Source organism: Meleagris gallopavo, chromosome 2 (genome assembly GCF_905368555.1).
Source record: "Meleagris gallopavo chromosome 2, MGAL_WU_HG_1.1, whole genome shotgun sequence".
Taxonomy (NCBI): domain Eukaryota; kingdom Metazoa; phylum Chordata; class Aves; order Galliformes; family Phasianidae; genus Meleagris; species Meleagris gallopavo.
The window spans coordinates 14,956,395-14,979,565 of NC_139405.1; the positions used below are offsets into that span (position 1 = coordinate 14,956,395).

Genomic DNA, 23,171 nt, shown 5'->3' on the forward strand with positions numbered 1-23,171 from the left:
ATTTTTGAGAAGGTGGTGTTGTGTGAGGAGGCTGCTCTGAGAACACAGGATGGTGACTGGAGGCAGTAACTCATTTCCAAAGCCCAGTCCTGACTGCAGGCTGTGCAGCACACTGCCAGTGCCTGTGGAGCACAGCGGGATGGGCAGCGGGACACATCTGCCCACGAGTTGTGCTCACTTATTCCTTTCAGCTTCTGATACACAGGGTAGTGTGAAAAAGGCTGTTACCTTCCTGATGAACAGACCTTGGGTGCATACAGACAACACTCCTACGACTGCTGCCATGTGGAATGAGGGAGGCAAGGTGGTGCTCGTCAGAGGAGTGGGGGGACACTGTGGGCATGGGCTCTGGGAAAAAGAAGGATCCAGCTGTGTTTCCTCGTGGAACAGCAGTCCTTGGGTAGAGAGCTCTGACTGTCCCTGATCTCTCTTTTTTTCTGTGTTGTGGATATGGTTGGCCTGAAGGATATGGTCTCTGTGTAGGTCAGGAACGGGGTTACGAGTGGCTTGGTAGCTATTCTGCCAGCCAGCTGGGCTGCTGGTTGGACTGTGGTGAGCTGTCTCATTCTGCTGTGGCTGGCCTTGTCCAAGGAAGTGGCTGTGAGATGACCTCCATTGGCAGACAGGGTCTGTGAGTGGAAAGAAGCCTTTCTCACCCCACTCTTAGGTCTGTTCTGGTCTGTGCTTGGCATGCTGGCTAGAGGAAGGCCTCTGGTCTGTTGAGATGGCCAGCTGAGTGATGCCACGTTTACAGCCTTCATCAGCCAGCCATGAGCATTGCCAAAGAGGCAGCTCAGAGCTCAGGCAGGTGGTCATGGCTGCTATATGTGGGTGCTGGCAGGAGCGTGGGTGCAGCTGCACAGTCAGAGGAGGCCAGGAGATGCTGGCAGCCCATTGGTGCTGTGTGTGCTCTGTGGCCTGCTGGAGCAGCTTCTCCCTCAGGCAGGCTCCCATGCCGTCTACCCCCAGGATTCGTAAGGATTGAATGTAACCAAAACCCAGTCCTTGGACCGTGCTCCCCCTGTCTCCAAAGCCTTTCTTCTTTCACGGTGCTCAGAAAGGTGCTTCTGAGCTTATCCGTGCCTCTGGCCAGGTTCTCCAGCCTCTCATCACCAGATCCAAATCCAGCTCAGTCTGTTTCGGATGTGGAGGGTCCCAGACCACCTCAGACCACCCCCAGACCACCTGCTGGGCAGGCAAAGCGGGGCTGGGGTTCTCCTACTGCAGTTTGCAGGACAGTGCACGCCAAACACAGGTGGAACAGAGCAGAAGGTGCAGGCCAGCTGTGAAGGCAGGGCACCATCTTGTGGCCTGAATGTATTTCCTCTGCATATCTGTAAGAGAGCAATGCTGACTTTCTTAGTCAGATACAACATGGAAGTTGCCAGCTCTCTCTCTCTCTCTCTCTCTCTCTCTTTCTTTTTTTTTTTTTTGTGCAGCTGGGCTTCTGTGGCCTTAACTCCCCCTGTGGCTTTTCTGCACAATGTTCTTGTTTCTCCAGCTGCTGGGACTACCTCTTCCAGAGAGGCTTAAGCTAGCAAGCAGACTTGGCAAGCTCTAGGTGGATCCTGACACAGTTTCTCAGAAGGGGAAGAAGCAGAGGAGCTGCAGAAAGAATGTCCAGACGTCCATATTGTGGATCTGCTCATCCCAGCCAAGAAGAAGCAGTGGTACACAGTTGTGAACTGGGTGTCAATGTGGGCCGCCAGCAGTGAGCTTTGTGTGTGAGCCATCTGTATAAGATGGGGTAGTTTGCCTCCTCCAGATCCCCTGAGACCCCAGCAGTGTGGGGGATTCTGGACACTTGAGCTTGACCATTCCTTAAGAAAGCAGTGCCAAAAGTCAGGTGAAGAAAAGTGGAGGCCTGTTGTTCTGCGGAAGTAATGGCAGTTCAAGCTGTTTCTCGTACAGATTGTCTTGTTCATTATCTGGGTCCTGTGGGTCCTGTAAAACCTGGATGGGAATGCCGAGTATTTTTGCCCTCAGCTGACAGGTTATAGAGCAGACTGATTTCATCCCCTTCCTTTTCACTTTGCCCTTGTCTTCCCATGGGACATTCCACCAGCCTTTCCTGCTCTCTAGCATAGCTCATGTGCCTGGAGGAGAAAGGGCTACAGCATCGTGAGGAGTGGGCTATGAGCTATGAGTGCCAGGCACTGAAATAGGCAGCCCTGCAGACAGAAGCATCTTGTCCTGTGTTTAGTTAAGCTACTCTCTGCAGAGACATGCTTTGGTTGGAGTTCCTTGGGGAGAGGGCAGCACAGGACTGTTTTTCCGCTGTTCTCACATGCCTTCCACGTAGGCAAGGAAAAGCAGAGAGGCCACAGAAAATCCATCTTTGCAAATTCACATGTTGCCACCAGAGAGCTCCCATCCTTCACACCAGTCCAAGGGTGAGCAAATGCTGACCAACATGGGAATATAGCCTCCACCACAAACCTGCACTCGTAGAAAGGGCTGGACTTTGTGTTTGCTCTGCTTCATTATTATTACTGTTGTTCATATTATTATAAGACTGTAGTGCTTGGATGAATCTTCCCCTTTCAATGCAGGCTTCATATGAAAAGGGAAATATTAAATTGGGAATGTTGAGACTGGCTAATCAGAGGTAACAAAGTGAGCTGGTGGAAAACTGGTGGCAGCAGAGAGTTTTTCTCTCTGTTGTTTTTCACAGCCTTGCTGATGGGATAGCAGGACATAAGAGAATTTGACTGAAGCACAACCTCACTGTAAGCCATCCTATAGAAGAATGTGGCATTTGCATTTGTGGCTTTTGCTTCTAAAAACAGTGTTATTGATTGAAATAGGTTTTGATTGATACTAATTTGACTTTGTAATCACATGTGATAACACTTCATGTTTGATTACTAGGTTAACTCATCAGGGCAATCTATTTTTTCCCTTTATAACCAGTTCTCTTTCCTGCCAGCAGTTTTGTCCCTACTTCTGTCTGGGTCTTTCACATGCACATCACCTCCTCACACCTGGAGGAAAAAATGGGTAATTGGTTTATTTCAGTGAATGGATATATGTGAAACTGATAACTGAAAGCTGTACCTGGCTGAGCAATCTGAATGTTACAGCGTAGACACTGTAAATGACTGTAAACGCTGGGAAATGGCTGTGTTCCCTTCCCTGAGAGGTGATGTGATGTCTTGCTTTCCTTCTGCACCTCTCTTCCTTGCCTTCTCTACACTGAGAGCATGAGGAAGCCCTGGCTCCCTTGCAGCAGAGACATCAGCTTAAGGGCAGATCTGCCCTACATGAACACCCTGGCATCTTGGGGTAAATGAATCTGGAAACTAATAGTCTCAGCTACCCCTTTCTGATTGAAGAACCCTTTGTTGCAGCTCCTCTCAATTTGTTCAATGAACTTCATCTTTCCTTAGGCACCTCTTTTCTGTGACATACTATACCTGACAGAAATTCCAAAGGAACTTTGGAACTTGGGGAATCTAAGTCAATAGAGGTCAAATCTTATCAGAGCTTTGGAACTATCTGCCAGCAGTTCCTAGAGTCCATGCCTCAAAAGAAGCAGCATCTATCTAATATTTAGGAAAAGCCTTTACCTCTAAAGCTTCAGACCACTGGGTGTTAACTGTGCAACTGCAGCCCAAAGACTGACCACTTCCCAACTTGCCTTGTTGGCTGCAGATGAAGAAGGGTTGGTTGTTTTGGTTGTAGCTGTGGCCAAGATGGAATCTGTTCAATTATCACTGCTCTTTCCTGGAGAAGATGGTGTGGAACCATCAAGCTCCCTGCTTCCTGGAGCAGTCCATTGTGCTACAGCTCAATCTTGTGAGAGTTTTTGAGAGATTAGTGAGAGATAGCTATTGATTATGCTCTCAAAAGAGTCTGGTGGAGACTTAGGATTGTTTTTTACTGCTCATCGTGCTTCTTCTCGGAGTCCCACATCTGGTCTTGTGAAGTGGACTGCCTGCATCTTCCATGGAGCAATGGCCTGCAGCCACGTGGTGGGGGAAATGGGGACAGCAGTTAAAGATAAAGGCTAGTGTTAATCTAAAAAGCATGATCTTCAAGGGAATATGCAGGAAGCTGGAAGCTTGCTTAGCTTAAGGAAGGTAGGACTCAAGAGTTCATAGCAATCTCAAAACATATGTGAGGTCAGCTGAGAAAAAGTAGTGTTCTTGTGTTCATGCTACCTGAAGGCAAGATGTATACAAAAATATGCAATGCCAATGGGATGATGTTCAACAAGACCAAATGCCGGGTCCTGCACTTCAGCTACAAAATCCCAGGCGACGCTACAGGCTTGGGGCGGAGTGGCTGGAGGACTGCGCAGAGGAAATGGACCTGGGGGCATTGATTGATGCTCAGCTGAACATGAGCCGACAGTGTGCCCAGGTGGCCAAGAAGGCCAATGGCATCCTGGCTTGCATCAGAAACAGTGTTGCCAGCAGGAGCAGAGAGGTGATTGTTCCCCTGTATTCAGCACTAGTGAGGCAGCACCTCAAGTACTGTGTCCAGTTTTGGGCCCCTCACTGCTAGAAAGACATTGAGGCCCTGGAACGTGTTCAAAGGAGGGCAACAAAGCTGATGAGGGGTCTGGAACACAGGCCATATGAGGAGAAGCTGAAGGAGCTGGGAATGTTCAGCCTGGAGAAGAGGAGGCTCAGGGGAGACCTCATTGCTCTCTATAACTACCTGAAAGGAGGTTGTAGTGAGCTGGAGGTCGGCCTCTTCTCTTGTGTTATTAGTGATTGGACCAGAGGGAATGGTTTCAAGCTACGGCAGGGGAGATTCAAGCTGGACATTAGGAAGTATTACTTTTCAGAAAGGGCGGTCAGGCACAGGAATGGGCTGCCCAGGGAGGTGGTGGAGTCACCGACCCTGGGGGTGTTCAAGGAAAGACTGGATGTTGTGTTGAGGGACATGGTTTAGTGGGAGCTATTGGTAATAGGTGATCGGTTGGACTGGATGATCTTTTAGGTCTTTTCCAACCTTGGTGATTCTATGATTCTGTGAAAAAGGGACATATGGGATTAGAAAGACGTTTCTACAGGTGATAATAGAAAACAAGTGAACTACATTATTTGAGAATTGAATGTTCTTTCTTGGAGGTTCTCAAGAGGCAGCATCCATCAAGAACGGTGTAACTTCTGTCTGTGTTCTCAGCTGATCTCTCAGGGCAGAGGACGTCTGCAGCAAAAGCTTCTGTGGCCCAGGAAGAGGGTGGAGGAGGGAAAACACCCCCAGTGACCTGCCTGGCAAGTCCCCCCTTCTTGGGCTCATGATTAACCTGTAATGGTTGTGCACAGTGTCTGCTGGAAGTGGTAACATAGTGCCAGGGAAGTAGAGAGAGAGGTACCTAGGAAGCCAAGGACAAAGCTTTGGCACTTATGATCCCAATATGAGCTCCTTGTAACTCCAGCTGGAGTTAACAGTCCAGAAACATTATCCCAACCTGGGGAGACAAGCCTGCTTGGCAACATTATCACTTCTCTAGTCAGTTCCAGCTGCTCTGGTGAGGAGCACCACATAAAACTGATGGCCCTAAGATATCCCAGTAGCAGTCCTAAGTACTGCTTGGTCACGTACATCTATGTTTGCAACAAGAGATGACAGCAGCTCCAGCAGTTTATGGGAGACCCTGGGATGGGTACGTTCTTGGGAATGCAGGGCTGGGCAGGCTTGCTAGGGCAATGTGCTCTCTGTTCCACTGACCTCCTTGCTCTGGGTGCAGCACTTGATTCTCACCAGTGTGCTGGGATTTTACGTGGGGTGTGAATTATGCTGGTGCCTCATGAAGGGTTCTGAGTGGCGTAAAAGATCATTAGCATAGATGACAATTGTTTCTAATGCTGCAGCAGTTGTGAGCTAAATGAGTTCCACATTAAGCTGAAATAGGTTGCATTTTTATGAAACATCGTTGTTATTCAGATTTTCACTAGAAACTTATCCCTAAAGAATCTTCAGAGATCACCAGAACAGGGTCTTAGCTTGGAGGAATCCTACTGTTGCAACAAAGCTGCAATGTAACTGCATGAGAGCACCAAAGCCCTGGTGAGATAGACAGCCTAGAAGGAATTCTGCTCCAAAAGGTAATTCCAAACAGTAGAACACCTGCAGTTGTAAACTTGGTAAGGGTCTGGGGAAATGTTTCAAAGGTTAGAGTGCATTTGGGATCATACCTATCACAAGATCAGCATATACCACCATGCAATCAAGTGTGAATATTCACATGCAAAAAAAAAAAAAAAAAAAAAAAAAAAAAAAAAAAAAAAAAAAAAGCCGGGGCTCTTCTGAAGGGGGAGAACTTGCTTCATCATTTATTTACAAGCTCTAACACAGTTGCATTTTCCCGAGGCTTAGATATTTCATGTACTTGCCAGAACAAACACAGCCCAGGACTCTTCTAAGCAATTGATGAAATCATTAAGGGACTCTGTGTCTACTTGTGATTTTCCTCTTGCTTGAGCTGACCTTGAGACGTGAACATAAAATCTGGCACTTGCAGGCATCTTGTGGATTTGTGATGGTCTTGGGAGCACTGCTGCTCCATAAAACAATGTCTTGATCTTATCTAAACACAGATATTGTTTGTTTGTCTGTGACAGGTGTAGTATCACTGATATTTCCTTGTTGAGCTATCCAAGTCATGCTTTGATGGAAATTCTTTAAAGAAGTTACAAATAGTTCATTTTAGTACACTGATTCAGTAAACACTGCAGTAAACTCTTTGGCAGAGAGAATTAATTATAAAAATAAGAGTTATGTGTGGAGGGGAAATGGACATCATTTTTTTATTGTGTATTGTTACTAAGCATTATGGTTGTGTCAGCAGTCTTGAGATGTTTTATATATCTTTTCTTGAATTCCCAGCTGCTGGAAGGGAGGTATTGCATAAGAATCTCCATTTTCTCATTTTAAAAAAGTAAATTTCTAACCCTCCTGGTTGCTTAGAAAAACATGAAAACATGAGCTGAATGTTCCAGATAGGATGTTGAAATCAAACCCAAACACAATGGAAAACTTGGTTCACAGCTTTAAAATCTAGACAGCAAATAAACAGCCCTAGACTGATTTAGACAGTCATTTGGAAATGTATCAATATCTCACTTTTTGTTCTCACTGCTGGAATGAGGACACATGATTTTGGAATCAGTTTAGCTTCTCTTTGGCCAGGCAATACTGATTTTTATCAGAAGTAATCATTTTTGTGATATATATATATATATATATATAGTTAAAATATATATATTTAGTCTTTTTCAACTGTTTTTTTTAGCATTGCTTCCATCTCATTTTGCCTCTTGTTTTGCTTCTCATCACCTTTTCTTCTGAGTTAAGAATTTCATTCTGAATCTCTTTTGGTTCATGCTTCTTTCTCCTTTGGCTTTAATGTTTCTGCCTGAACACTTCAGTTTGGTTAAGTTTTGACACAGACCTTGGGTTTGGTGTTTTCTTCCTTTCCTCATTTTAGCTTCTTCATCTGACCTGTTGCTTCCCAGCTTTGTTTTCAGCTGGTGCTGGAAAATTCCACTTTGTGTAGGCAGTGGTGCACCTGGAGATTTGTCTTGCATCAGATGAGCACACAGAGTTTCCGAGTGGCTCAGCCCAGTTACCCAAAATCACATTTGAGTTCATCATCTCGTGACTGGGGAAGCTGTTGTCTCGTTCTGTTTTTCCAGAGGATATAACTGAATTTTTGGTGATAGACATGCATAATGCAGGAATTCAGGGAGATGGAATTTGTGTTCTCCAAGCGGACCTGAGGGCCTGTAGGGGGCCATACTGCCAATGAAACTGTTGGATGGTGTGAAAGAAGTTGGAGGATGAAAAGCAAGGAGATCCTTCTCTCTTCTATCCCCTACTTGTATGACATGGGAATGATAATTGCATCTTGTTACCTGTGTTGCAGTCTGTAGTCTGATGTTTTTTTTTTTTTACACTCTGTTCCTGGAGCTAAAAGGCCAATTCAAGTTGAGGTGCCAGCTCCACCCAAATGATGGTGCTTTCTGAAATGTGGAAGGTGAAGGTCTAAACACATTTGTTGCAGACTTATGATGTTGTGCCTGGGAGCTGACTGTATTGGGCACAGCCCCATCTACAGAACCTAATCTGAGTGTAGTCCTTCCAGCATGGATGTTTTGAGCCCCAGCCACCCTAGCAGCTAGTGATGAGAGCAGAAGCCCTGTCATGTCTCAGGGCTTTGCCTTGTCCAGCGTCTTGGAGAAGAGGTCAAGTTTCTGACCATCCTGACTTACTCTTGAATTCATGTGGTGAACTGTATCCCCCATTTGCAAAATGAAAATAAAGGGTCTGCAGAGCTTGTAGGAGTCCTAAGAAACAACAGTGGAGCGAGTATGACATACTCAGGAAACCTGTGGTGGGAGCATGCACTGGGGAGGTCCTGGCTCTGGAAAGGTGAGAAACCAGCATGTAGTGCTAACCAAGGCCAACAGCCCTTCTAAGGAAAATCCTGGGGTGCACATGACTGCTCTGAGTGCAGGAACAAAAGAAAGGGAAGATGATGTGAAGTTCATATATCTCCACATAGTCTGGCTGCATACGATATAGTTTCTTTGGAGTCAATGCAGCTACTGGCTCTTGTCCAGAGACTGCTGTCCTGCTCTAAGAATGTGGAACAAATATGGTTTCTCTCTCAGGACCAGGGTGATAGTAGTGCTTCCAGCCAGTATTGAACTCTACAACAAACTTTGCTGATCGCTTCTGCAGGCAGCCATGGTTTAGGATCCTGGGAGGATGTGGTGTCACCAGGCTTTCTGCCACTTCTGCCAGTACCTTCCAGCAACTATCAGTTGAGACTGCCTGGCTCAGACAAACACGGCATAAGGTAGAGGTCAACACGGCCAACTGCTGGGCTGCTGCGCTCAAGAGAAAAAGCAAGCTGCTTCTACTTGCAGTTAGAAATGGGCCAGAAATGATTCTTCTCAGCTTTTCCAAAACTAAGCTCTCAGACCTTTCCATGTCATGATGAATAGCATACTTGGGTTCCTGTCCACTAAGAAGCATTTATAAAAATCTTGTGTTTATTTGCATCTATCTATATGGGAACACTGTTGTCTGGCCATCTGAAAGATGGTGCTGATGTTGCATGTCATTAAGTTAACTGCATACACAAAACATCCATGGACAAAATGATGATTTTAGACCCAGACCTTAAACTTTTTAAGATGAGACAAATATACTACTTTTGGTGTGTTTTTCCTTTTCCAGATGTCTTTTATTATTTTGATATGATTGGATATCCACAGCTTAAGATTTGGAGCTCCAAACATCATATATGAAATAGAAATAAATGTCTTTAGCAGCAAGCAGGCTTGCTAGAGATTATTCGTCAGAGTCCTTGTCTTCAGAGGTTCAGAGTTGTAGACCCGTGGCTGTCCAGGACCTTGAGGCCATATAGATGGTTAGTAGTCAGTCTTTTCTGTTTAAGCCTTTCCCAGTTTATTAACCTCAAAAGGCCATGTATGCACTGGGTAGTATAAATGTATGAGTCAAGGGCCAACCCATGCATTAAGCAATGTGTAGGACAAACTGTCAGCAGGTCAGGGCAGGGGTAGCTTTACTCTCATTTTAAGCCAACACAGAGAATTGCCTCCTAGGTTTAGCTGCCATTGAACAGGACCCTGACAAACCTGATTGGACTGGATCTGCTTTGAGCAAGGAGCTGGACTTGATGACCTCCAGAAATCTCTTTGAAAACCTGTATTATCCTCTGATAAATTCAATAGAATTATGTTGTCAGGCACTTGCTAGAGGTGGAAACAGACACCACATCCTGCTAGCAAGTGAGGCCATGGAAATTATTAAGGTAGGCTGAGCTATCCCAGCCCTGCCAGCATCTGCCTCACGAACAAGTAAAAGTAAGAGTGGAATGGCTGTAGGGAAAGGAGTGGAGAGAGGCATTCCTTTGAGCCACACCTCAAGTCATGCTTCATAGCATGGACTCACTTATCTGTGTTTGCCAGCCCTTAGTGCTGTGCATGCACATTACAGAGGTAACTGCTGGGTGGCAAATAGTGATTAGAAAAAATTGAGAGGGCAGTAAGAGACATAGAGAGCTAGAGGTGGCATGGCCAAACTATGAAGGTACTGTGGAACTGCTGGTCTCCAGAGCAACTTACTACCCACTTAGTAAAAGACTCATTTCTGAACTGCTGCTTAAAATTCCTAAGCAAGGACTTAATAGATAGCATGGCTAGAGTGCGGCTGGCGGGACTTGGAGAGCTTGCTGGAGCAAGATGTACCTTCAGTAGCAGATCAAATGAAATATTCCAATTTTTATTTTCTTTATAGGCTTTCTCAGATTCTCCTCAGATTCCTCTATGTAGCAGTTTGGTCATCAGAGCCCTTATCTATGAGTGTGGTCTGTTCTGAAAGTAGTTTCTCATAGATCCAATTCTTTCTGTGCTCACTTCTTCCTTCTCTCTGCACAGCTAGGGGTTGTTGCAAAGTGCATGCCTCTATTCTACAATATTTTCTTCAATTTTCTTTTTCCTTCTTGAAACTCCCACCAAGACAACTGATGTGGATGGTGAATGGGGCTAAGGTGCTGTGTAGATGTTGTCTCCATCTTTTCTGTCTAATGTTAAGAGGTTTGCGGTCTGCCTTTTCCCTCCTTTGGCAGACTAGCCTTCATAAAGAAATGAGGGGGCTGTTTTAGTTTCTCTTGTAATTCTGGAAACCAATTCTGGAACCATAGCAAGTGCCTTCATCTGGCACTGGGGAGAGGATGTCCTCGTCTTGCTTAAAGTTGGAACTGCTTTTCCTTTTGCAAATCTGTGTAAGCAAAAGGGTGAATAATTTCCAAAACAGACTTCAGGGGTAACCTTGAAATGTTGGACCTTTTTTTGGTCCAAATCCTTTAGGGTGGGAAGAAGAGAGCTTGCATTCCTGATGTTATTAAAATGGACATTAATTATGTGTGAAGGTGGATTAGTGCATGGCGTGCCATAAGTTATTAATGTTAATCAATCAGAATTACAAGTAATATGCCTTTTTCTTCATTAGCAATGGCTTACTGGAGGGACTTTCTCCCTAGGAAAGAAGGGAAATATGCTGAGGGCAGAAGGAAAGAAATAATAATGGAAATAATAATGGAATTAAATGAGTGGTATTGAGGCTTTTTTCTGATCTCCCTCTCCTGATTCTGGGTCTTGATTCAAAAATCATTTGATGTGTTCAGCTACTTTGTGTGTTTTTGAATAACAACCTTGCTTATGCTGGTTTTGCAAGCAATCAATTGAACTAGAATTTCAATATATAGGAACGTTGATGGTTCCCTGAATTCACAATTTTCTTCTTCAGAGAAGATCTAATCTTCAAAAAAGGTGCAGAAGAATCGCACAGGTCTTCACTCAATGCGAGCTGACTTCAGCTCAGCGATCTGCAGTTAAGTTTGTGGCAGCTAGACACTGAACTCATCACCTGTCTGCAAATGCTGTACTGCAGAGGAGAAAGAAGCAACTTCTAGCTCTCAGAGAGCTTCAAATTGCTGTGTAACATGAATAGGTAGACCTAGGGAGAGAGAGATTATGGCAAGCAGCAGGAAAGCAGACCATTAATGCACTTATTACCTACTCAGCACCTTTTTCTCCCCTTATCAAAGCAAAGCAACATTTTGTCCTGGAATTAGAAGAAAATTAGGGAGTTGGCTTTGGGAATAGTTTCAATGAATACTTTTGGAGAAGTGTTTTTTTCCCCCAGGGAGCCAACAGTGCGTGAGGGGACATATCCTCATATTTGAAAGTTATGAAGAGCTGTAAGGAGTTAAGTCCTGTTTCTGCAGTTGGCATCAGAGAAAGCATCACCCCACGTGGCAAATTGATGTTATTTGGCTGCCTGTGTTTTCATACCCAAAGGTAGAATGCTGGAACGTAGTGCCTGCAGACTTCTTGCTGTGTACAGACTGTGCTCAGCACAGAGGGACTCCTGGGTGGATAGCGCTGCTTGACGCTGAAGTGGCTGTGGCATGCTTGTAATGACTGCCTCAAGGCATGCTCAGCCACTCTCTATTTTTGTAGTGAAGTGCAGCCATGGTAAATAAGGCCTTGTTGTAGAGTGATTTGTAGTAGCTGTAGGTCTGTTCGGTTGGAGTCCTGAAGTTTAGTGGCCAGAATTCAAGTGATTAATGTAATAGTTTGACCTGACACAAAATTATTCGGGATGACTGGAAAGAAAATATCGAGTACCAGTGAAGTTAACTAATTCCTCGTCTTGCTGCCTTGCTTCTTTTTATTCCATCTCTTCTGACAGTAGAGTTCCCTGGCATTTGAAAAGAGGAAGGGTTTGAGTCACATTGTCAGTGTTCCCCAAATGAGACTACTTGTCTGACCGGGAAGTAGCTGTTCAAACATCTGCGTGGCAGTTTAGTTCGTTAATTCTTGGGGATTTCAATTCCTTCAAGAGATTTCACACTAATTTGTACATTTTGTTTAAGCTTCAGCCTCTGGAGTGATATGAATATTTGCAAATCCTATCAATTGTTATATTGCATTTCTTTCTCGCTGCCAGTTTTGCAGAGGAAAACTTGAGAATTTAACCATGATTTGTGATTGATATGTTTTAAGAAAAATAATTTTTTAAAAAGCAGATAAATCAAAGCAGTTAGATTGTGTTGCCTTTAAAACATGAGATATTTCAAAAGTAATCACTTAATGTTGGGAAGCAGAATCACTCATTTTTCAACATCCAAGGTTTGCTATCTTGTTGCTAAGTGACAGAAAAAACTTTTGTTCTATTTGCATGCTTTGGTTTCCATCCTGAGTGCCTTGCAGAGATTAGAACTGTGAAAGTTGGCTTTCCAGTCCTTTAGAAACCAGTGCAGGGCTGGCCTACACGAAACTTTCATTAGATAAATGCAGATAGTGGGTCTGGAACAGAGGTGGCTAGATAACTTCCAAGCAACCGCAATACTGATGATTATTTTGGGAAGTGCAGCCAAGATCTTAAACTCTGTGCCCAATGAATAGCTCTGCGTACAAGTTAGAAATTGCCAAAGCTGAGAGCAATTGGCAAAATCCTCCACACTTAAGTACAGCCTTTAAGAAAGAAAAAGGCCCTGTATTTATTTCCATATTATTTAAGCAAACTTGGGAATGTGAGCCATAGCAACACTGCTCACTGATGTATGCCATCACAAGGGTGGACACATTTCACCTGTCATTTCTATAGTTGGTGTCTCTAGGAGTGTAATTCTACAGGATTCACTGGCAAGAAGCTTTGGCTGGAGGCTAAAGAACATTTATTTGCAAGGTTTTCTGAAAAAATGAACATATTCTAATAGAGTTTTACAAACAAAGCTTTCATGCTCAAGAAATACATTTTTGGAGTGGTAAAGAATGAAGAAAACGTTACCTAATTTATTACTGAATGCTTGTGAAAGACTTAATAGCCAAAAACTAGCAGTATGCCACAGACGATGTAGGAGACCTGTGGTGGGTCTCTGCATGTTTCCTTGCAAAGCTATGCCAAAGCCCCTTAATTCTGACCTTAATTATTTCAGTGGCAGGCATTTGCTGAGCAAAGAACTGTGACTGTGTCAAGTCTGTGCACTGAGGTTTGTGAGAAGGCCAGAGTAATCAACCAGGCTGGAACTGGGCTCCGCTAGTTGTGGCTGACCTATTCTGATTTTAAGTAAGGCCTGATCCATGCAGCTCTTCCTACAGAAGCCAGCCCTGCAGCTTCTACTGTCCACAGGCAGTACAGGATCATCTTCCTCTACAGGGATAGGATGAGTTTGCTGGGCACTCAACCCCCTCAGTAACCTGCAATGAAACTAAAGCTTCCTTCTCCCGGCCCTGCTGTTGTGTTCATTAAAACCTAATCAGTATTCAGCTTGCAAACTGAGAAGGGATATGTTCATGCAGTTTATTTTTTCCCAGTCAAACAAATCCTTCTAAGCTAACCAGGCGGTGTGTTAGGACCCTTTTTTCGTAGTAGGTATTAAGCAGATTGCTGGGCAAAAGTTCCGCATGGTTTTGTTTGTGAGCAGCTTCACAGACCATGGTGGACATCTGAGGTGCTGAGAATAGTTCTGTGCTATTCCCCACTCCCTTGTAGAGTTCCTCTTCATATTGTGCTGTTGGCATCTTGTAGCTGTGTCATAGGCTGCTGACATGCAGTGATGTGGCTTTCTCCCTTCTTCTCGGATGACTGAGAAAACCAGTGGCCAGCCCATGCAAAGCAGCCTGGCTCGCTCACAAATAACCAGCATCTTACTTGAATAAAAGCGTTACCCTGAATGTGACTCTTTGCTTATGTGCCTGGGCTTTCTGAAACCTGATTGCTGAAAGCACGTGTGTAGAGCAGCGTATCTACAGCTGACTGTTGGGGTGAGTTTTGGGGTTGCTTGCCATCTCACTTCCTTTTCTAGGGGAAAATCTCTGTGGCCAAGTGTCTCTGTGTGCTATGGGGTGACTGTCTTGTTTTGTTGGCAAGCTACCCTGACTTCCTAGAGGTTTCTCTCTTGCCATTGTTAAAACATTCTACACATTCCTTCCCCTTCCCAGTGTTTCAGATCCAACAAGCACAATGTAGAAGGGAGCTTAAGTCCTTTCTAATGAGTAGCACCAGGCATTATGCTGGCAAGCCAGCCCCTTGAGAACAGCCTGTTCTCTACTCTCAGATGTTTCTTTCAGTAACCAGAGTTAACCAGAGTTTTGCTTCACTATACCAATAAAAAAGCCTTTAACCAGGCGGAATTTACTGCTCTGAAGTGCTGAGTGAACAGAAATCATAACTAGTTTAAACCTAGTGCAGAGGGAACAGTGAATACAGCCAGGCTGTACACCATTGGTGTGTCTTCCAACCAAACCAAACCAAACCAAACAAACAAACAAAACCTCCAAAAAACAAAGAAGCTCCAAACACAGTCTGGCCTATGGCTCCCAGCTGGTTGGCTCTGCTGGGAACAAACATGGCAAAGGAGCTCATGTCAGCCTACACAAAATTTAGGTTCTAGATGGCCCTTTAATTGTGGCTTTGTGCAAGCATTAGGGAGTTGTAGTCTTGCTTCCCACAAAGGACCTTCATCAGAAATGCACCTATGTATATTTAAGAAGTGATGTAATGCTTATTGCATCCCCACATTTGTTATATGTCCTAAAGCCCTTGGGCGTAGCAGCAGTGACGCTATGAGTGTTTTCAAGGGAGACCAGGTGTGATTCAATTTGTACAGAGGACAGAGGTGTTTTGGCTCTCTTTTCCTGGAGAGCCTAGCAGCGCTCCCCACAGCCACTATGCTGATGTAGAGGAAATTTTCCTTTTTTGCATCCCTGGGACCTGTGAAGCCTTAGACCATGAGCTGTGGTCTTTGCAGGCTTCTCCGCTACGTGTTGTTCCTTTGTTGTGTGCAGACCGTGGCTGACATGAATAAATACTCCTTTTTTTACGGTCTGGCTTCTCCACAAGCAAACTTGTATCGAAACATCCAACTATATCACTCCAATATTAAAGCCTGCTGCTGGAAGAGATGAGAGTGGGGAGCACAACATACCCAGCAGGCTGCTGGAAGGCCAGCTTCAGTGCAGCGTACAAACTTAATTTTAGGCTTATTTCTAGCTCTGTGAAGTCATTGGTTCTCTTCAGAAGCTTAACTTAAACATGTGCTTTATATTTTTGGTTGGATTGGGAAGAACTCATTTTGTTGGTAAGCTCTAAACCAAATGATTCCTAGGGAAGGAAGAATTATCCACTCACTGTGAACTACTTATTAGAAATCTAAAACAGGCAAGCTATTTCTCCTGCAGGCTGAGGTGAACAAATATAGAAGAAAAGAGAATGGCTGAATTATTCTCAGCAGATATAAACTAATGCAGTGACCAAAGACATCAGTTTGACAAAAATTGTGATAGTTTTGAATCACTGTGCCAGCATCTACGTTTCTCAGAATGGAGAAGAATACTGGTGTGTTGTTTTTATTTTTATTTTTCGCTAGCATCCTGAACACACCAGTAGTGCCCTTTAATTAGCATTCACTACCAAAAGTGGCTTCACTGCCTCTTTTGCACAATCTGACCATAGTGATTGCTTGGAGTTACTTTAAATGCAGCTTTTCTGTTGGCAATCACTTTATTTACTGCTTGGCTGTAAAACAATGGTGCACTTTCTTGTGAACACAAAAGCAGATTAACATCAGTAAAGCAAACATCTTACTAAAGCAGATGTTTGTAGGCAAATACCCATTTCTTAGAAGCAGATTATCTTCTGCACTGGCATATGGGAAAGGGATTCATATCATGCAATGCTGTTACTCTCAAATGATGTGAGCAGCGGCTCAGCAGAGAGGTGTGTAGCTCCCCTACCTTCCTTCCATCTCCTAGGAATCACTCTCTGAAGGGTGATTAAACATGGGACAGAGCCAATTGTTGATCTTACTGAGATCAGTCCTGCTAGCTGTTTAGCATTTCATTCTTAAAAGTGACTGCCAGTGAGTGAACAGGGCTTTGTGCTACATGTACTTGCTTCTTTCTGTTTTGTTTGAATAAATTTGTTTATTGTTTTGGTGTTTTTTTCTTGCTGTTCATGAGAAATCTAGGGCTGTGCTTTTGATTGAATTGAACACCTAGGCCTATGTTTTATAGCAACTCTATTCCCACTGAATTGCCTGAAAGAAGCTTTTGGTACAAAATGCTAGGCTTATTAGAAGTAGACAATAGTTAGATATTTCCAGGCTATTGTGCAAAGAAAGCATGGTTGTGCCTTAGAGGAATGATCCTCAGCTGGTGGCAAATGGCAGCTTCAGTCTTTTCTAAGCAAATTATACTATGAGGACTGAAAGATGTTCAGATGTTTTTGAAGCCTGTCCTGGCACATGGTATTTACCAGCTGAAGTCTTCTCAACCTTGCAGTCTATCCAGAAAAGCCACCCTTGGCTGTCTGTGGTGAGAGCTTGTCAGCATGTGAAGGAATGTAGATGCAGAAAAGATGTGACCGTGGTTCTGGCTCCTTTGGTGCTTCAGGTTGGCTGCCTAGATTTCAGAGATGACCTCTGGAAACTGAGAGAGAATATAGGTCCATGATTTTCCTTGTGTGGAAAATTCCCTCCATTACTATTTGAAAAAAAAAAAAAAGCAGGAGCAGGGTGTGGACAGAAGTGGCCATGGTCTCTGAGGAAGGCAGAAGCTCTTTACCTCTCCCAATATCACTGAATATCAGTTGGTGTGGGAAAGGTGTGGATAGACTCATCTCCATAAGCACAGGACACTCTTCAACAGCAGTAGCTTTATTTTTGGCACTGAATCACTCTCAGCTCTGTCTCATAAATTGCTGACCGTCTTGCACAAGAGGCTTTCAGTTTTTGAAAGCTCTCCTTTTACATAACACCTCCCTTCCATCCCCTTGTGTGGATTACACAGCACAGGAAGAGAAGGGGAACCATGTCAGCACCCCACCTATCGCTGCTCCGGGTCCACTGAGTTGGATCCAAAAGTCTGGCCCCAGCATAGGCTTGGCCTGCACTTTTTTTGCTGATCCCTTGGTTATGAGAAATTTAAACCAGATGTTCAGTGTTCAGTCATGCTTTTCTTATTTTTCCTGCCTCTATCACAGTAATTACTCTCTATTGAGGGTCATTCAGAGTTCAGTTCTGTTGAGAACTGTTATTCTTGATTACAGGATCGGCTGCTTTTTCAAACATCCTTGTCTAATTGTACTTTGAAAGACATGTCACAGTATCCCAGAGCTCTTCAGTTAGGTACTGAAGAGAGAAGTTGTTAATAGCAATGACAAGGAATGTAGCAGTTATTTGGAGGAAGGAATCTGCCTGCTGACTTAAAAAGCTCATCAATCCTGATTGGAACTGAAACATAGATGAAAATATATCAGATATTACACAAATGATGTTGAACCAACTGTGTGGTCTGACACAAGAAGACACTGAAACTATATTTCTGTTTCTGGTAATACTGACAGCACACGGCATCACGGACTTTTCCAATATTACGTCAGGAGTCTGATGCTGCTTGGTATATTACCTAAGTCCTTGGGTCATCTGATTATCTGAGGATTTCTATTTGTTTATTAAAAGAAGAATCTTGTGATATAGACAATTAGTTGCACCCATCAGAAACAAAAGGATCAACACAGTTTTATTTTGTGAACCAGATCTCTTTTATTAACCTGCTATAAAGCATCATTTTTTGCTTCCCCCTTTATTTTTCCTTCCTCTCAAAATTTCTGTAGTTCAAGTCTTGAAACAGTAAACAGAGGCAGCTTGCTTCTGGCTCACATGTGAGGAAAGGCCAAGAGCCATCTGCAAAGCCTTCAGCCCCGGCTGGAAACTCCCAAACTCCAAAGGGTGTTTCCCTTGCAGCCGTTCTGCACAGTGAAGCCAGGCAGCAACTATGTCAAAGAGGGACTCTGGCAACCACTATTTTGCAGAATAAATATTGATGCATCTGCTAGGAGGGCAAAGAGAAATCCTGGCAAAACAGAAGCATGTTCTGACACTGCTGACCAAAGACCAGCTCTGCTTTCTGCAGTTGTGTGTCTTCAACTGAGAATAGTGTCCATGTCTAAGGAAGAGGACAACAATGTTGACCAACAGGCAACACCCTTCATGCAGTTAAAAAGCTATTCAGATGACCACCAAATCTCCAGATGTATCTCAGTTTTCTGTGGATGGGAGAAGGAATGTGGAAGGACAAGCGAAGGAGGAATTCTGAGATTGGTGTTTGAGATTTTTCTCCCTTTCAAACCACTTGTGATCTTTTCCTTTAAGTTCAGAAGTTGGTGATGTGAGCAGGAGGGTGAAGTATTTCTGGAAACCTGTATGTAGTGTGGGAAAGGGTTGACAGCTACTCCTCAGATGTTCCTATGTTTCAGCTGCAGTTTTGGGAAGATGCAGGTACTTGTCTGAAATGCCATGGAGCCAATCCCCCAGTATGAGGAGCAGTTCTTAAGGAACTTCTCTGGGAGAAACAAAACCCAGGCTGAAGGCTCTGCTCCCTAAAACTCAAGACAGAGACTCTTCATCACCCCAGACTGTGGTCTGAAGGGAGTGAAATGGTCACCCTCAGTGCTGAACCTCCTCCATTATATGTGAATGATTACCTGCCTAAGGAGGGCAACAAGCCTTTCCCTCACTAAATCTGTCACCATCCCTCAACATAACTGATGCAAGCCTCCTTTACTTCCTCAGTCTTTTCTCTTGGAGTGGCTTTGTGGGGCCAATTATAATTCGGGCCAGTGACAGATTAACATCTGAGAAGAAACTGGAATTCTAGGTAAGCACTGGAGGGCCAGGTGAACACAACAGATTCCTCCTGACCATTAGGAAGTCCTCCTGTGTTGTCTGGGTGCCACTGCATTGTCACAGGTTATCCAGTGAAGTTGTGGAGCTCCTCTTCCGAGTTCTTCAAAAGCCACCTGAACATGGTCCTGGGTAGGCAGCTCTGCATGGAAGTGTGTGCTGCTGTAACTCAGGAGAAGGACACAGGCCAATTATGGCTTGTTTTATCTTAACTCCAATTAGATGACTTGTTTGCCTGGACTGCAGGCAAAGTATTTAGCTCTTAACAAGAGCTTTTCCCCTCAGATACACAAAGGGCAACTGTAAAGCCTTTTCTGCCCAGCATCAGCTCACACTGGCTCTGAAGAAGTAGCCAAAGCTCCCTCAATCCCAACTGATATTTTCTCCTGTGTCACTGACAGCACCTGGTGCTGCAGTGGTGCTCATGTCTTTCTCTTACCAGTAAAAGCTACCATAATGTCCTGTGGTTGCAGCATTAGTTGCACAGCTTGTTGCCAACTGCAGGGGGGTTTCCTGTGACAGTTTTCATGCTGGATATTGCTGGCACTCAGCAGGCTACAGCCTTTCCAATCAGTCCACAAGCCCTTTCCTTCTCATTATGAGAGGTGCTGAGAATATTCAGGCATAAAATGTCATGTTCTCTTAATCTAGTAACTGCATAAGGCCTTAAATCTCACTCATGCTAGCTCTGTAGTGCTGTTTTAGGTCCTGTCTTGCCAAACTTAGGGTTCCTGACAGGAGAAAAAAACCTTGTGGTTATGAGATGAAATTAGAAGTTAAGCCATCTGTCTGGGAAGCCAGCCTTGCCACTGATACCCCTCTGACCTTGAGCAATTAATGTAGATGAGGAAACACCAATGCTGGGGAGGCAGATATAGGAAATGACACACGGTGTTTTGTGCGAAAAGCCAAATTAGTAACCTAAAATGGTCTGTGGTTTTTTTGCCACCTCTCCACAGTAGGGGGAAATAACCGCTAGAATAAGTCTCGAGGAGGCAGAGCCTGGAAAAGTCTCCAAGTTCCCGGACCCATGTGGGAAAGCAGCCTTCTCCATCCAGACCCACAAAGAGGGCTGTGGGAGTTGTAATTCCGGACGGACAGCCGCAGCCCGGCCGTGCCAACCCCCGCCCGCGGCCCGTCCCCTAGGAAGTCTGCGTGAGCGCACCCTGAGTGCAGCCTGCCTGCGGGGCTGCTCCGAAAGCCCACCGTACGAGGGCTAGGATTTTCAGGCAAGACGTTCCCTAGCGTACTCTTTACTGCCGTCACCGCGGGTGTACTTGTTGCCTCTCTAAAACGTCCCGTTTCCCAGCCTCGCTGAGCTCCACCCTCCGTCTGTCCTGCCCTGCCCGGCCGGGAGGGGCGGGGCGTGTGGCCCGAAGCCACCGCCCACCTCGCTCCGCAGGGCTTAAAATGGCGGCGGCGGAGCGCAGCGCGGAGTGCGGAGCCATGGCGGGGGTTCGGGGTTGTGTGGTGCTGCTGGCTGCGGCCCTAATGCTCGCCGGAGCTGTCCTGGGCAGCGAGGAACGCCCCCGGCTCCTGGGGGCTCCCGTGCCTGTAGATGAGAACGACGAGGGCTTGCAGCGGGCCCTGCAGTTCGCCATGGCCGAGTACAACAGGGCCAGCAATGACAAGTACTCCAGCCGGGTGGTGCGGGTCATCAGCGCCAAGCGGCAGGTGGGTGCGGGGACGGCCTGCCTCTGTGTGCGTGGGATGCTGCGGGAGTTGGGATTTCTGAGGTTAATTCAGGCTGTTCTGCCGCAGGAGGTGGAGGAAAGCTTGGGGCTTACGGCTCTGATTGCTAATGTTGTTTTATGAGCAACGCAGTTTTGTTTACTGATTAGCTAACTAGTTTGTTTACTTGGATCTTCTTTCCTGTTTAGTAAGAGTTGCTGAGTGTGTTTTCTGTGAAGGTTGCCACACACTGCCTGGTCTGTACTTTTTGGCTGGTTGTGCTTCTTTCCTGTAAGATTCTTCTCTCTGGAAAGCTCCTAGGTATGTGTTGCAAATAAAGCTGCTACTGCCTGTGATCTTGTTGCAGCTCGTGTCTGGAATCAAGTACATCCTGGAGGTTGAAATTGGTCGGACAACTTGCCCCAAGTCATCAGCTGATCTCCAGAGCTGCAAATTCCACGATGAGCCGGAGATGGTTAAGGTAAGCTCTATGCAGGATGTGCTGCTTCCTAGTACCTCCTTCCCTCTGGGAAGGTATGGGCAGCATCACGTGTCTGCTTCTAATAAGATCAGATGTGTCATGCCTTTAGACTGGGCAAGATGCTGTCCTTGCAGAACTTGTCTTGCCAGATAATGCTCACAGAGGAAGGGAGGCCTTGCAGCATGCTTAAGTAGAGACTTCAAGCTGTGGTGCACAATAGGAGTACATGTGCCTCAGTCTTATGAGTGCACGTGGCTTTGATTTCAGGGATATGCAGAGGAAACTTTGCTAATAAGGGATTGCTTAGGGGTCTCCTGGCTGTCAGTTTAGTGCCTTAACTTCTCATACCCTTCTCAGCTCCTCCTGTACACATGTGAACAAGCTCAATTCAGTCTTCTTTCAAGACAATCTAATTTCTGTGAATCTTTCTTTGGGCTAAGCACTGATCAGAACTGGATTACCCTGGTTCTCTAGATTTATTATATCACGCTGCATGCAGTTTTCTTAAGAAATAATCTAGCTTTTCAGGTTAGCACCAAATTGTCTGCCTTACTTTGGTCAGTGTCTAGTTCTTGCCTGTTATTTCATTACTGGTGTTAATTGGTAATAGGCTTCTCTGTGCGTGTTCCTTATGCCTTCATGAGAGCTGACACTGCACAGGAATGATCCGCTAAGCACATGGGTGGAAGCTTGCCTGTGCATCAACACAGCTGCCATTGTTAGGCAGGCAAACACAAACAAATGGTTAGCTGTGTGGGTCTGCCTGCCTTTGCCCTCAGTGCTTATGTTAGAGAATTACCCAGGCTGAAAGCTCTACAGCACTGGGAACTGGTGTGTGGAAGTAGCTTGATATTGTGAAATGTTGACTGCTTGGCTTCTGTGTTAGCATTTGGGATAAATGATTAATCCTGAGCGGGTTCTAAGTTTAGAGTTCCAGAATACACTGCTGGGAAAGTGCAAATCCAGAGTCATAAGAGTGGCATATAGTCAAGAACCACAAAATGGAATGGAGTAGATCTGTGTAGAACAATGATCAGTGACACTGTTGTATGTTCTTAATATGATAATTGATTTCTTTTTCTCTCTCCTCAGTATACCACATGCACCTTTGTAGTGTACACTATTCCTTGGCTAGGCCAAACTAAACTACTGAAAAGTACCTGCCAGTAAGCCTCTCTTGGCTCCAGCGGTGACCAGCAACCAGTTACTCGGAGGAAAAAAGAAGCAATAACATGAATTGAGATGGATTGTATCATTGCCTGTTAACTCATATTTCTGTATACTTGTGCTATGCAAGTAAAATTATGTAATCTTTCTATAAAGCACAGTATGATTTCAACTTTATTTTTCCTCTTTGTAGTTATATTTTGGAGTAGCTGTTTGTCTTCTCACAGCTTTCCCAATAAAGCAACTCCAGTGTCAGAATTTAGGATAAAGTTGGTGTCCCTGTGAAGTGACTACTGTAAACATTAAAACTCAACTCATTGTTGCTGTTGTGTGTGGTTGCCTTTATATGAGTGCCTGGTGTCTTGGAGGAAGGTTTTGTATTTATTTATCAGCTAATCTCCTATGCCCAAAGGATGGGGTGAGAAGAAATGCGGGGTCTAATTACAATGGAATAAGCTTGGTGAAAGTCTTTAGCTGTTTTGACTGAAGAAGTGTTTGGACTTTGAAAATGCTGTAGCTTGCAATGTTATCTTTTGGGAAGGTTAACCAGAACTTATGTGAAGTGTGTGATCAGTTTCTGCTGGAATTCTGCTCCCATCAGCTGCTGTATTG

At 44.8% G+C, this 23,171-nt stretch overlaps 1 protein-coding gene across 1 annotated transcript; it reads left to right on the forward strand.

The window, feature by feature from the left end:
- Nucleotides 1–20,616: 20,616 nt before the first annotated feature.
- On the forward strand, nucleotides 20,617–22,881 carry LOC100551296 (cystatin). Its single transcript, XM_010706567.2, has 3 exons — nucleotides 20,617–20,914; nucleotides 21,279–21,392; nucleotides 22,485–22,881. Exons 1-3 carry the CDS (start codon nucleotides 20,651–20,653, stop codon nucleotides 22,560–22,562), a joined length of 456 nt encoding a protein of 151 aa, XP_010704869.1. The 5' UTR covers nucleotides 20,617–20,650; the 3' UTR covers nucleotides 22,563–22,881.
- Nucleotides 22,882–23,171: the final 290 nt, after the last annotated feature.

Excerpts from the sequence above, each read along its gene's own strand:
- LOC100551296 (XM_010706567.2), top strand. The coding sequence starts at position 20,651 with ATGGCGGCGGCGGAGCGCAGCGCGGAGTGCGGAGCCATGGCGGGGGTT. Across the intron at positions 20,915-21,278 it reads TCATCAGCGCCAAGCGGCAG|CTCGTGTCTGGAATCAAGTA; the intron begins GTGGGTGCGGGG and ends ATCTTGTTGCAG. Across the intron at positions 21,393-22,484 it reads ATGAGCCGGAGATGGTTAAG|TATACCACATGCACCTTTGT; the intron begins GTAAGCTCTATG and ends CTCTCTCCTCAG.